The following is a 14,397-nucleotide window of genomic DNA, read 5'->3' as shown; positions in this document are numbered from 1 at the left end:
CAGGAAATGGTTACCAGAAAAAAGAAAAGAGAGAAAAATAAATGAAAGGAAAAGTAAAAGGTGTTAAAAAAAAAAAAAAAGACCCGCTCAAAGGCAAGTCTACATTTCCAAGAACAGCTTCATATCCAGCTCCTTCACCCTCTGTCCACTTACAAAATATCTGCTGACATTTGCACATAAAAATCACGTAAGACGTTTCAGTGAGATGCGATGAATCTGACAACTACTGTCACCGCTGTAAGAGTACATAAGCCTCGCACGCCAAACACTTCAAAGTTTTGGGGGTTTTTTTTCTCATTACTTTAGATTTTGGTTTGAAACATAACAAGAGAATAACCGATGGTTACCTTTAAAAAGAAAAATGTTCACAGGGTGTGTGTGTGTGTGTGTGATTACCCAGTGAAGGGCGTACTTGCTCTCGGCTGGCGAGTTTTTGCTGCTGGCTCGTTGAGTAGTCGAAGATTCGTTGTGTTTAAACCCTTTAGTGAACAAATACAAACTCTGGATTTCTGCCTCCGTTTCGTACTCGACGAAAACACGCTGTCAACAACTGTAAAGCGCGCGTGCACGAGCACATGCACACACACACACACACACACACACGAACATGCTTTACGAGTTCATTTTTTAAGCTGATGATGAACGACTCTGGCTGCGTTTTGTGTCAGCTGGGACGGACTCAGGACCGGCGGGAAACCTAAGTTTTACTAACTCCATAAATAATGAAAACACACATGCACACACATACAAGCGGTGAAGCAATGAGTAGGCTTCACATGGGCTAATATCTCACACGATATACACAGTAACGTTTGGCTCAGACAGTCAAGAGCGCCCCCTACAGGCCAACCCTTTTTTTTTTTGGTGGACTTTTAACGGGGACCCGTGGCAGTTGAGTTAATCCGTCAGCACAAGAGCCTTCAGAAGAATCACTCTGATACGTGCAAACTGAACAAGCATATTAAAACACATCTAATCTTTACTCTGTTAACAACAAGCCTATGTCTTTTAACTCTGTCAAAAGCACAGTATTTATGCACTACACAACACTTCCATTGTCACATATCTATTAAAAAAAATGTAAAAGTGACAGTGGTGTGCTGTCCTCAGTGGTCACTGTCAAACCAAAGAAGGAGATGTACGGAGATTCAGTGAGCTTTAAAACACTGAAGTGTTGTTGAGAGTGTCAGTGTGTGTGTGTGTATGTGTGTGAATATAGGCCATGAAAGGAACATCCTGGCCTCCAGCAGGGGGGTTGTTTTGTGTTTACCAGCCACCCCCCCCCACACACACACACAGCTGCGGCTAAAACCCCCATCGAAACTCCTCCGAATTTACCGGTACCAGCAGTACGCCCCGTCCCAAAACCGTCTCCGAGCTCACGGTACGTTTCGATTCGCCTCTTACGCTCCTATTTCTTGATATACTCCATGTAATCTGACAGTTCAGCTAAACTTTCTTTTTTTTTTTGGAGTCTTTTTTTGGATTGATTTTGGAGATAAAAGGTCGACGCGACCTACTGGCAGTTTCAGAGCGAGAGAAGCAGACGCCGCTTTCACCTGTGTCTGAAAAAAAAAAAAGAAAAGAAAAAAGAAAAAAAAAGAAAGGCATGCCTTCATCGTCGGATTGAATCTTAAATTGTGGTTTTAAATCCTCTCAAACGGGCTTGGGGGAAATGATTTTTGCAGGACGCTATTTGTGTAGTAATTTATAGCTTTGGGGCTGCAGGCCACTGGAACTGCAAATAAATCAAACCTGGAGTTTGGAAAAAAAAAAAAAAAAAAGAAGCTAGAAAAAAAAAACCCATAAGCGTTACTTGTACAAACGATTGAAATTTCAGGAACGTGATTTGCATACGTTCTGTTCTTATACCACAAACAGAGGATATGCAAACGAGGCCACTGAACGACCCCGCCCACATTTCCGTTCTCTTCAAAATGAAAAAAAAAAAATAAAAAAAATTAAGAATAGAGATACATATTCATCAGAAACCATTGAAGGTTTACAACGTTTTATTGTAGAGCTTTTATATAACAGTTTGTACAAAGATTAGCAAAAAAAAACCCAAAACAAAACAAAAAAAAAACAAAGTCCATCTGCTTCAATTCAAACAGGGGAAAAAAAATACTGTTGACTTTATTTTTGATGAGAGATGTTGTAGTGAGAAGGCTAAATTCTGCTGGACACGTGAAACCCCAGAGATGGAGCTAAAAGAAAAGAAAGGAGAGGGGGACTGTATAGGAGAAAGCAAGGGGTCGATGGTCAGCGTTTGGTCCAGGTTACGATGGCTTAAGAATCGAAAGGCGATTAACGGTCGGGGGTCAGAGGGCGTCCGTGTTCAAGAGCGGGTGTATTTTCCCCAGATGTGAAGCATGAAGACAGACGCGATGAAGAGCAGACTCATTACCAACACCGGCACCGGACCACTGCAAAGGACCAGAGAGAGAGAAAGCGTTAGAACTAAGTCACTTGTGTTCAGTGATAACGGACTCATTACCAACACCGGCACTGGACCACTGTACAGGACCAGAGAGAGATAAAGCGTTAGAACTAAGTCACTTGTGTTCAGTGATAACGGATCTAACGCATGTGTATGCGCATTCAGTGGAACAAGCAGAGCTAGTAGTGCACAGCAGAGCACACATGCGTGCGCATGCGCGCACACACACACACACACACACACACACACACACACACACACACACGCTCAGCAGACTAACGCACATTGCTCTGCATCCTTTAGAAAAAAAAAACCCTTCTGCATACTTAATGAATTAGTCACAACACAGACAGACACGTACCTGCACCCGCATTGTCTGACACACACACACACACACGCAAACACAAACACACATGCACGCACACACACGCACCTACACACACACGCAAACACAAACACACATGCACGCACACACACACACACAAACACACGTGCACGCACACCTACACACACACGTGCACGCACACCTACACACACACACACACGCACACAAACACACATGCACGCACACATAAACACACATGCACGCACACACGCACGCACACCTACACACACACACGCACGCACACCTACACACACACACGCACACAAACACACATGCACGCACACACGCACGCACACCTACACACACACACACACACACACACACAAACACACATGCACGCACACACACACGCACGCACGCACACCTCTACGAGATGACAGGGGCAGGGGGACACCTGCTGGAGACTAAGCTGACACATGACGATTAGAAAGAGCGAGGAAGAGACTACTGACACCATCATGGCTGCCTGCTCCTCAAAACCCACATACACCTGCTCTGGTTTTAAGCCTTCAAACACTCATCTACCTGGAGGCAACTTTCGTCATGTGATCGCCCCGCTCACAGACATAACTGAAGGAAACAAATAATGTGATTTAAAATGAGGAAAACGCTCAATTTGTTTTTATGACTGACAGTTCCGGTCAATTCCTGCTCCTCTCCCAAAGGGCCAATCAGGACCGGCAGTGCTGATCATGTGACGCAGAGGAGGGGTAATTAGGATTATAAACGCCTGTGAGAGGTGCGGGGCTAACAAGCCGGCCAGCTAACGAGAGACTTTATTAAGACAGGAACTGACCGTCCCCTGGGTCGCTAGGCAGCCGCGTAACCATGCCGACTCAAGGCCCACCCCCCAAGCTTTAATTGATGTGACCTTTTAGAATGGAACTTTAATTAAGCTCCAATACACACACACGCCCAATCTGAGGAGAGAAAACTCTCCACATAAATAAACCCCACACACACACACACACACACACACACACAGAAACACAGACCTGTGACCAAGGACGTGTCCACTAAGAAGCTGATGAAATTCAGAAGTCTGTCACATATTACAAATTTTTCACCATGTCTGCCAGTAATTCTGCATCGACTGGGTTTCTTAATTACAGCCTAGATACTGACACATAGAAAATGCCTCGGCTCCCAGTCTATGATTATCTAGAAGCTTCCAAAACACTGTCATGCCGTTGTGTTATTCTAGCACACGGCAGAATACATCTCCAGTCTTTTTACCGCCCATTTTAACAACCACTTCCCTCTGGCCACTCCCACTGGTTTTCTGATCTGACAGGTCTGCTTCACCAAAAAAAAAAAACAAAAAAAAAAAGCAACCTGTAACTGCCAAAATTCAAAATAAAAATCCGTTATACGAATGCTACATTCAAATGAACGCGAAGCATAGGTATAATTAATAATGACTATAGCATTTGCTCTGTGTAGAAAATTACTACTGATGACACCCATACTTTTGGACGTTTTAATAAAAAGTTTACTACACAGGTTTAAGAGTGTGGAGGTGTAGGAAAGCAATAATATTTTATCTACACACACACACACACATGCCCAGACACACACACACACACACACTAGGAGGGAAATCGGCGGGAGAGAGATCAAATAAAGACGGGGCTTGAGCCCAAGAGGCCAATTTCCTGTCGTTAAAATTTCATGTTTATCCTCATAAATGCTAAACCTCCCAGAACCCCCCCCCCCCCTCCCTCGGCCCCTCTCTCGTGTCACTTCCTGTAGAGCAGAAAGGATGAATTAAAAATGAGTGCCTCTGTGTGTGTGTGTGTGTGTGTATGAGAAAAGCTTAAGCATCCTCACTCATTACTACATCATATGAACAGGCCATGAATGAGGTGGCCACAGTAAAAACAACCCCTGATTACTATTATTAGCATTAAATTTAATATATTACCCACTCCGCATACAGGATACTAGTTACTGAGCTGCGCCACAATGTGGGTGCGAGTTTGAGACTTCATCTATACCTTTTTGCCTAGTCAAACTTTCTGTGTGCCTGTAAGACCTGAAGACCTGATCAAGTCCTTGGAATCGTGTGTGTGTGTGTGTGTACGTGTATGTATGTGTGTGTGCCCCTGCATGTATGTATGTCTATGTGCGTGAATGTGCATGTGTGTGCGCGTGTATTCATGTGTGTGTATGCGTGTGTGTGTGTGCGCGTGTATTCATGTGTGTGTATGCGTGTGTGTGTGCGTGTGTGTGTGCGCGTGTATGCGTGTGTGTGTGCGCGTGTATGCGTGTGTGTGTGCGCGTGTATGCGTGTGTGTGTGCGCGTGTATGCGTGTGTGTGCCCTTACACTTTCAGGCCTGGTGAGTCCTCTGTGTAAAAACGCCACATGCCCCCTGTCCCACCGCTGCCGGCGGCTCTGCCGGCGCTTCGTGTGCCGCTGCTCGTGGCTTTTCTGAGGGAAGAGAGAAAAAGACAAGGGAAAGAAAGAAAAGGTTCCAGTTAAAAGAAAGTGAAAAAAAAAAGAAAGAAACAAAAAAAACACCACACAATCCCAAAATTGCTTTGTGAGAGTGTGAGAGGCCAAGCTTTTAGTGTGGAGGCTCTACAGACCCTTTAAAAAAAACAAAAAAGAAAGGAAAAAAAAAAGAAGAAGTGACTTGTCAATCAAAGCCAACTCCAGAGAGCCTAGCAGCAGTCAGCAGTGGAACAGATCACGGAGTGTGCAATGATTACATTAATGATTGACAGACTGTCAGCAATGACGCTGGCTATATCAGGGCTCAAACGACAAGCCCACTGACTCATCAGCACAGCTCAAAGGTGTTGTGATATCACAGTGATGTAATCACAGTAGACCAATCACAGTCTCTGCAGCTCAACTAATCGATCAGACAGACAGGGACGGATTTAGAGTGTCCGCTGTCCTATCTGTTCCTCACACACACACAACCATTAGGATGAATGGGAATCTACTACAGAAAGAGAGAGACAGAGAGAGAGATGGTGTGATTGTATGGATGATGTGAGTGTTGTAGTTTTACCTCTGTCTGACTGTATGGATGATGATGTGAGTGTTGTAGTTTTACCTCTGTCTGACTGTATGGATGATGATGTGAGTGTTGTAGTTTCACCTCTGTCTGACTGTATGGATGATGATGTGAGTGTTGTAGTTTTACCTCTGACTGTATGGATGATGATGTGAGTGTTGTAATTTTACCTCTGTCTGACTGTATGGATGATGATGTGAGTGTTGTAATTTTACCTCTGTCTGACTGTATGGATGATGATGTGAGTGTTGTAGTTTCACCTCTGTCTGACTGTATGGATGATGATGTGAGTGTTGTAGTTTTACCTCTGTCTGACTGTATGGATGATGATGTGAGTGTTGTAGTTTTACCTCTGTCTGACTGTATGGATGATGATGTGAGTGTTGTAGTTTTACCTCTGTCTGACTGTATGGATGATGATGTGAGTGTTGTAGTTTTACCTCTGTCTGACTGTATGGATGATGATGTGAATGTTGTAGTTTTACCTCTGTCTGACTCTATGGATGATGATGTGAGTGTTGTAGTTTTACCTCTGTCTGACTGTATGGATGATGATGTGAGTGTTGTAGTTTTACCTCTGTCTGACTGTATGGATGATGATGTGAGTGTTGTAGTTTTACCTCTGTCTGACTGTATGGATGATGATGTGAGTGTTGTAGTTTTACCTCTGTCTGACTGTATGGATGATGATGTGAGTGTTGTAGTTTTACCTCTGACTGTATGGATGATGATGTGAGTGTTGTAATTTTACCTCTGTCTGACTGTATGGATGATGATGTGAGTGTTGTAATTTTACCTCTGTCTGACTGTATGGATGATGATGTGAGTGTTGTAGTTTCACCTCTGTCTGACTGTATGGATGATGATGTGAGTGTTGTAGTTTTACCTCTGTCTGACTGTATGGATGATGATGTGAGTGTTGTAGTTTTACCTCTGTCTGACTGTATGGATGATGATGTGAGTGTTGTAGTTTTACCTCTGTCTGACTGTATGGATGATGATGTGAGTGTTGTAGTTTTACCTCTGTCTGACTGTATGGATGATGATACGAGTGTTGTAGTTTTACCTCTGTCTGACTGTATGGATGATGATGTGAGTGTTGTAGTTTTACCTCTGTCTGACTGTATGGATGATGATGTGAGTGTTGTAATTTTACCTCTGTCTGACTGTATGGATGATGATGTGAGTGTTGTAATTTTACCTCTGTCTGACTGTAGAGCCAGCTGCACGGGGGGCCACTGTCTTACTGGGGGAGCGGCTGGAGGCGCCCACATTAGTCGCACTAGCTGCAGGTCCAGGCTAGAGAGAGTGAGAGAGACACAGAAAGAGAGAGTGAGAGAGAAACAGAAATGTATCAATACAGTGTTACAATAAAAGGCAGAACATATACAAGATTTTTCCTTCACTCTGTATTTTGTCATTAACTGTTCTAACACACTAGGTAGTCTCCCAGTACCGGATATAAGCCATAGCCAAACGTATGTGAAAAGTTATGAGACATAATCAGCCTTCATTAACTAGACCCAATATCTGCAGACTAACACTATTATGCGAGCAACAGGTTCTCTCAAGAAACACTGTCACATGTGCTCTAATAAATGGCACGCACAAGCTCACTAAAGCTGCAGATGTTTATTAAAAAGTCGGTAATAACAAAGGGTAGAGCCTTTCCACGGCGAGGTGTACAGTAGAACTACGACAGTCCAAAACAGCCACGTCTGCAAACTGGCCATTACAGTTAACCAGCTATTTAGCTAACCATTCACGTTAAGGCAGCTGGACCACCGTCAGCAATAACACTGACTGAAATTTTCAGTTATCGTGTAAGAGGTGATCATTTTAAATGCATTCCGTCACAAATGGGCATTGAAAATATCTTCATTTATGAAATTATAGATATGAAGTTTGAATGAGCACCGGTGTAGCGGCTAGTTAGCTGCGACGCTGTCAAATTGCACGGAAAACACTACTATTCGTGACAGTAAATAGTGATAAACTGAGGAAACTAATGCACATTATGCTGAGAAAACCTAATATACTTACCATTTTATCTAACCTCTGAAGTGTCGAAAAGGTATAAAAAGTAAGACTTCTAGTTCTTCAAATCGTCCCCTGTAAGTGAGCACCAGCGAAACCGAAGGAGCAGGGTAAAAGAAAGACTGTTTAATGATGACGCTTCTCTGGGAAGGCCACGACAACGCATAGAAGGACCGATTTAGTAGTTTTTCTTTTGCCTGATTAAAACGGAGATTCCTTGACAGAATACGCTCACATTTAATGTCCGTGTACGATAAACAATGATATTGAGTATAAGTAAATATTTTGTTTTAATGGTTTAAATGTTCAAGTAATGTATTTATAATCTTTGAACTAATGTTTATAAACAGGATAGTTCAAAGACAGGTGAACGTAAAGCAGTGACGTGTCTCCTCAGCTGATTCGCCCTGAATGTGAGGACATTTTGGCTCAACCAAGGAGCACCTCGCATAGAATTTTTCATACAAAGCTGAGCCATCATGGCAGCTAACACGCACAGTTGTCTCGTTTCGTTGTCCATACATTTGACAGTACAGGTGAGTGTAGATTAGCACTGTCTTATTTCCAGATATATAAAATTGGCTTGCTATAGTTAAGCAAATATAGTATATTGCATTTGCTTTGTAAAGATGTTAGTGAAGAGTTTCGGTGCATAATATGTACACGTGTGACTCCAGTTACTTGTATACACGAGCGATGGCAGTTCAAATGGGTTAAGACAAGATTGTCAGTCGTGAAGATATACAGGATATACATTACATTAAGACAAGTTTATGTTAGCGGTATCATTTTACAGTGTTTATTTTTTTCTAGCCACTCGGCCACTTCTAAGAAACTTTCTACGAGGATTAGCGTTTTTTTTTATTAGCCGGTCTTAAGATTCATCTCAGAGTGACACAATTAGGCTGTGATCCTTATCAGTGGACGTAGATAAAGAGTTAAACATGGTTAAACCCGGTTAAAGTTATCTTTTGTTTCTAGGTACGTAACCTATTTTGTTATGATAGAATGTTCTCTGTACCCCAGAATCTTAACATTTGATTGTGTCTCTGTCTCCATAGTAGCAGGATGGTTCGGGTGGTCTTCCTGCACCCTGATCTGGGTATAGGTGGTGCAGAGAGGCTGGTGGTGGATGCGGCCGTGGCTCTCCGTTCTCGTGGTTGTAGCGTTCAGATCTGGACTGCTCACTACGATCCACATCACTGCTTCTCGGAGACCCTCTCTCCAGACCTGCCCGTAGTGTGTGTGGGTGACTGGCTTCCCACTAGCGTGTTTGGATACTTCCATGCCCTATGTGCCTACCTGCGAATGATCTATGTGGCATTTTACCTGATCTTCCTCAGCGGAGAGGAGTTTGATGTCATCTTCTGTGACCAAGTATTATATTTTCCTCATCCATTTTTTTCCTTTTCTTTCTCTTTTTGTTCATTTTTAAGTATAGGTAGACAGTGATGTTGCTTCCAATTGCTTCTCTCCCTCTCTCTCTCTCTCTCTCTCTCTCTCTCTCTCCCTCTCAGGTTTCTGCGTGTATCCCTGTGTTGCGTCTAAGCCGTCACAGGAAGAAGGTCCTGTTTTACTGTCACTTCCCTGACCAGCTGCTTACACAGCGACGCTCGCTGCTGAAGCGACTTTACCGCGCTCCAATCGACCGTCTGGAGGAGGTAACCACCGGCATGGCGGACCGTGTGGTTGTCAACAGTCGTTTCACTGCCGGTGTCTTCAAACAGACTTTCCCACGTTTGTCAGGGGTCAAAACAGACGTTTTGTATCCCTCGCTGAACTTTTCTGCCTTTGACGGAGAAGTGGATGACATTGGAGGGCTGGTTCCTGAAGGGAGGAGCTTTGTCTTCCTGTCAATCAACCGCTACGAGCGGAAGAAAAACTTGCCATTAGCTTTGCAGGCATTAGCGGCTTTGAGGGAAAGAGTGGCTAAGAAGCAGTGGGACCGTGTGCACTTGGTCATGGCTGGCGGTTACGACGAGCGTGTGCTTGAAAACGTGCAGCATTACGAAGAGCTGCGCTCACTAGCGACCTCCCTAGGCCTGGAGGACCGCGTGACATTCCTCCGATCTTTCTCTGACAAGCAGAAAGTTGCTCTCCTACACGGCAGCACCTGCGTACTTTACACACCCAGCAACGAGCATTTTGGTATTGTGCCCGTGGAAGCTATGTACACCCGTTGCCCCGTCATTGCCGTCAATTCCGGCGGGCCCCTGGAGTCTGTCTCGCACGAGGAGACCGGTTTCCTGTGCGAGCCCACCCCGGGGAGCTTCTCGGAGGCCATGAAACACTTCGTGTCGGACCCGCAGCTCAGGCAGCGCATGGGAGAAGCCGGCAGAGAGAGGGTCCTAAAATATTTCTCTCTAGAAGCTTTTACCGAACAGCTGTACAATCACATCCTTAGCCTGACCCATTGACATTATGACATCATAATGGAACCTCACATGGCGAGGGTTCCATTTGTTCTTTTGACTGGCGCATTCCACATTCCCCAATTCTAGTTGCTGAGCTGGGAACCAATGGAAGAATGTTTTCTCCAATTAAAGAAAAGAGCACTGGAGGTGTTAGGAGTTTACTTGGGTGAGGGGTCTGGCTGTGGGGACAATAGCGGCTCCAGACCTGACCAAGGGGAGAATGCCTGGCGTGTGACTGACTGAGACGTTAATGAATTACTGTGTCCTGGCTGCTTGCATCGATCTTGTGTCTCATCTCAGGGCCTAAGTAGAGTGTCTGAAGCCTGTGTGTGTGTGTGTGTGTGTGTCCACTGCTTTTTTTTTTTTTTTCTTAAACTGTACACCATTAGAGAGTTTCCGGACGGGGCGTGGAGTGGAAATCGATGGGGAATTTTGTGCCCTCTTATGCCTTCCAGTGCAAAGGGTTTTGTTCAATGAGAACAATGGAGCATGTTGATAGAAGGAGGAAAAAAAAAAGAAGGAAAAAAGCTCATACCCAACTCAAACAAGAGGTCTGTAATAAGTTACTGAGAGTGCAGCGCGCGGAGAAAGTTTTTCTAAGAGACAGAAGGTCATGTTCCGTTATTGGGTTTGACGGGTTTGTTAGCGAGTTTCCCCACAGATGAAACTTTATTGATAGGAACCTCAGATCATCATTAAACGAGGTGACAAACTCTTGTCTGTGTTCTTGTTTGTTTGTTTCTCACTACAAAGGCTTACATGGTGGTTTATTTATGGATACTTTATGTGTTTAATAGTGTATATTTTGCTCTTCTCACACATTGAATAGATTTCAGTTATGCAAGACTTCACAATGGTACTTTTGTTCAAAAGGTAACATCTAAGATGTTAATTATGAGTACACAAACCATATTATTATTACTATTATTATAATAATAATAATTATTATTATTGGTAAATTGGAGTTATTAAATTGCCTCTAGGTGTGACTATGTTTGTCTGTGTGTGTCTGCCCTGAGACGGACTGGCGACCTGCCCAGAGTGCTTTTCCGCCTTTCACCCAATGAATGCTGGGATGCGCTCCCACAACCCCCGCCACTCTAATTAGGAAAACTAGCTTAGAAAATGTATTATTTTTATAATTAGGAAAGCTAGATTATTATTATTATTATTATTATTATTATTACTATGAGAACAATTTTAAATGTGCGCTCAAGCGTAATCCATATCCTCAGCTCCCATTTCTCTCATCTAGAGAACTGTCATGTAACATATCCCGTAGTCATTGCTTGATTTCCTTCCTTTCAAATAATGACATTGATAATAATAATAATAATAATAACAATAATAATAATAATATACGTTTATTTAGAGCCCAGTATCACTATTTATAGTCTCAAAGTGCTTTACGTGTCTATAACAAAGTCATTTCATTCATTACAGAATGAAACATAAGAATTCATTGTACTTGACATCGTTAATGATTTCCTCTACGTATTTACCATCACACCCCACAATGCCGTACTGTACTTTGCCGTACTTTGATATCTGGGTTAGCGTGTTCAGAACAGGGATGTGAACCATGTCCGCTGCGTCTCGTGCTTTTCTACGAGCCCCACTGCCGAGAAAGTCTGCTCGCGTGACATGGCTAAGCAGTAAATTGTACCGAAAGTTCTAAACCCCCCACCCCTGTACAGCTTTTCATTTTGGTCTACATTCAGTGCACGCACCAACATTAACTGCGAGTGTTTTTTCCTTGCGCAACTTGTATATACTGAGAGTCAGGTGGGTTTTTTTTTTCTTTTCTTTTTTCCCTTTTTTTTCCCCCCAAACACAGCTACACAGGCTCTTAATAGAATATCAGGTATGTAATTCGAAAGAGTGGTAGAATATAACAGATATTACAGATGTATTAATATTTTAATATTTTATCTAATGTCCGAAGTCACGTCCTTCGGACATGAGATAAGCCGCGGGTCCAGTCAGCGGAGCGACGAAGCTGTTTTTGCGAGCGAGGCAAGTGAACTCAGGTACAGCCAGTGAGCAGGTCTCTGTAACCACGAGATAACGGTAAAGTCACGGGCTCGTGTGTGTTTAATTAATAGTACGAGGGGCTGAGGGTGTTTTTAAATAGGTTTTAATTCCGTTAGAGAGACGGTCAGATCGATGTCCAAGCTTGCTCCGGCATCCGTTTTGTTGGCAGTTTGAGAGCATCGCTGCCCGTATTTGGTCATTAACACTCGAAGCATTAACTATGGCGAGATTATTTTTACCCTCACACACTGATTGGGTCTTAATCATGCAATAAGAGCAGGATTATGAGGCGAAGCCAATGCGTAAATCACACCACAACGTTAACCAGGTCACGCCAGATAACCTTCAGAGCGATAGACCGGGTTACTTCCCTCTGCGTTTACTCGTTTGTGCGCGAATACTGTACCCCACACCCAGATAACTCCAGACAGAAATACAAAAGAGGCATGTCAAGATTTAATAAATTCTCTAATGTTTTGGTGTAAAGTGTTAAAAAGCGTTGTAGAGCGTTTAAAGAGTTTCTTAACTTATGGTGACCTCCCTCGTATTTTTACTCTTTATGTCTTCTTAGATATTTGCTTTATTGATGTACTGTATCGTTGCCTCGTAATTAAACCACGCTGAATAAAACCTCTGTTGTTCCGTTTCAAACGAATTACTTCGACTGGAGTATGACAAACACACACACAAGCAGAAATGCACACAGAAAGATAATAGTCTGTTTCTCTCTTTAATATGACAAATTTAACTCCAAACAATTTGTATTCATGACACGCTTTTTAGTGTTTTCGTACATGGAACACGCTAACGAATTATGTATCTCGAATTTTAGTGCTCCTATAAAATATTCAGAACCATTAGCATATATCTTGGGAGGGTTATCAGTGTTGTGTGAGGAGTAAGCTTTGATTTACACGCTTGGTATAAAACAATCTCGCTGGGGATTTTGGGAAGGTTTTTAATAAAGCAATCAATAACGTCTTCCTATGTTGTGTTATGACCAAAATGATAGCCTCAATAAAACCAGATATTTATCACTTTAAGAAACACTGTGTGACAAATTCAAACACGGGCAATGTTCTCTCTCTTTCTCTCTCTCTCTCTCTCTCTCTCTCTCTTTCGCTATAAGAAAAAGAACTGGTGGATTTTGCGAAGCTCGGTGAGCAGATGTTTATTTGGTTTTAATTCGCGCTGTTTTTTGGAACATCACTTCCATCCATTTCCTGCTTCCAGAACCCTAAGCTGAAATCAAGGGGAAAGCAGCGTTTCGTGCATAGGATTTTGTAACTGCTTATTTATCCATTATTCACAACTGTTAAGTAGAGCTGCAAAAACTCTTTCCTTAGTGGACCTGTGTGTATGTGTTTGTGTATTTGAGAGAGAAAGAGAGAGAGAGAGAGAGGATTGAATGGGAGATGAAGTTAAATGTAAGGGTGTCCTTTTTGACATTTGCAGAGATCAAACTGAAATTGATCATGGAGCGTTGATACTAGCAGTAAGACCGTGTAGTATAAATCACAAAATCATAAATCTATGTTTGAATCCTGAGGGGTCCAGGCTGAGGTTCCTCAGGTTTTAATCTCCTGACCCAGTCATGTAAAGGTGAATAAAGAACAGGCCCTGTTACACTGAGAGAAATGAGACTCAAAAAAACAGCCCAAAACAATCTCTTTATGGGCCACTTTATTAATGAGGAAGCGATGACAGATTCTCTCTCTCTCTCTCTCTCTTTCTCGCTCTCTCTCTCTCTCTCTCTCTCTCTCTCTCCCTTTATCTCTCTCCCTCTCTCTCTCTCTCTCTCTCTCTCTCTCTCTCTCTCTCTCGCTGCATGTGTGTGCGCGTGCTTCTTTGCCTCAGGACTGGACCAGGTGTTTAAGGTTCTTATTGTGGTCCTGCTGCTTTCTTTAGGGGCGATCAGAACTGAGGAATGTGTGTGTGTGTGTGTGTGTGTGTGTAGCAAGGGCTCCTGGTGATCCTGGCTGTTTTCCAGTCTTCAGTTAGCCCACAATCAGCTAACTGTCACTCAAAACTCACAGACTGACACCACACGCATTCACTGG

General features: G+C 43.1%; 2 protein-coding genes across 2 annotated transcripts; one reads left to right on the top strand and one right to left on the bottom strand.

Moving 5' to 3' along the window:
* Positions 1-1,980: 1,980 nt before the first annotated feature.
* sec61b (SEC61 translocon subunit beta) lies at positions 1,981-8,004 on the bottom strand. The gene is made up of 4 exons (XM_030783926.1): positions 7,896-8,004; positions 7,054-7,151; positions 5,153-5,257; positions 1,981-2,426 (listed from the first exon to the last, which is right to left on the bottom strand). The coding sequence occupies exons 1-4, from the start codon at positions 7,896-7,898 to the stop codon at positions 2,339-2,341; spliced, it is 294 nt and encodes a 97-aa protein (XP_030639786.1). The 5' UTR covers positions 7,899-8,004; the 3' UTR covers positions 1,981-2,338.
* A 371-nt stretch (positions 8,005-8,375) lies between these two features.
* On the top strand, positions 8,376-11,011 carry alg2 (ALG2 alpha-1,3/1,6-mannosyltransferase). Its single transcript, XM_030784294.1, has 3 exons — positions 8,376-8,425; positions 8,951-9,266; positions 9,407-11,011. The coding sequence occupies exons 2-3, from the start codon at positions 8,958-8,960 to the stop codon at positions 10,304-10,306; spliced, it is 1,209 nt and encodes a 402-aa protein (XP_030640154.1). The 5' UTR covers positions 8,376-8,425; positions 8,951-8,957; the 3' UTR covers positions 10,307-11,011.
* Positions 11,012-14,397: the final 3,386 nt, after the last annotated feature.

The sequence above is a fragment of the Chanos chanos genome, chromosome 9, assembly GCF_902362185.1.
Source record: "Chanos chanos chromosome 9, fChaCha1.1, whole genome shotgun sequence".
Lineage (NCBI taxonomy): Eukaryota > Metazoa > Chordata > Actinopteri > Gonorynchiformes > Chanidae > Chanos > Chanos chanos.
Note: the sequence above shows the minus strand (reverse complement) of the source record. Positions and strands in the feature narration are given on the sequence as shown.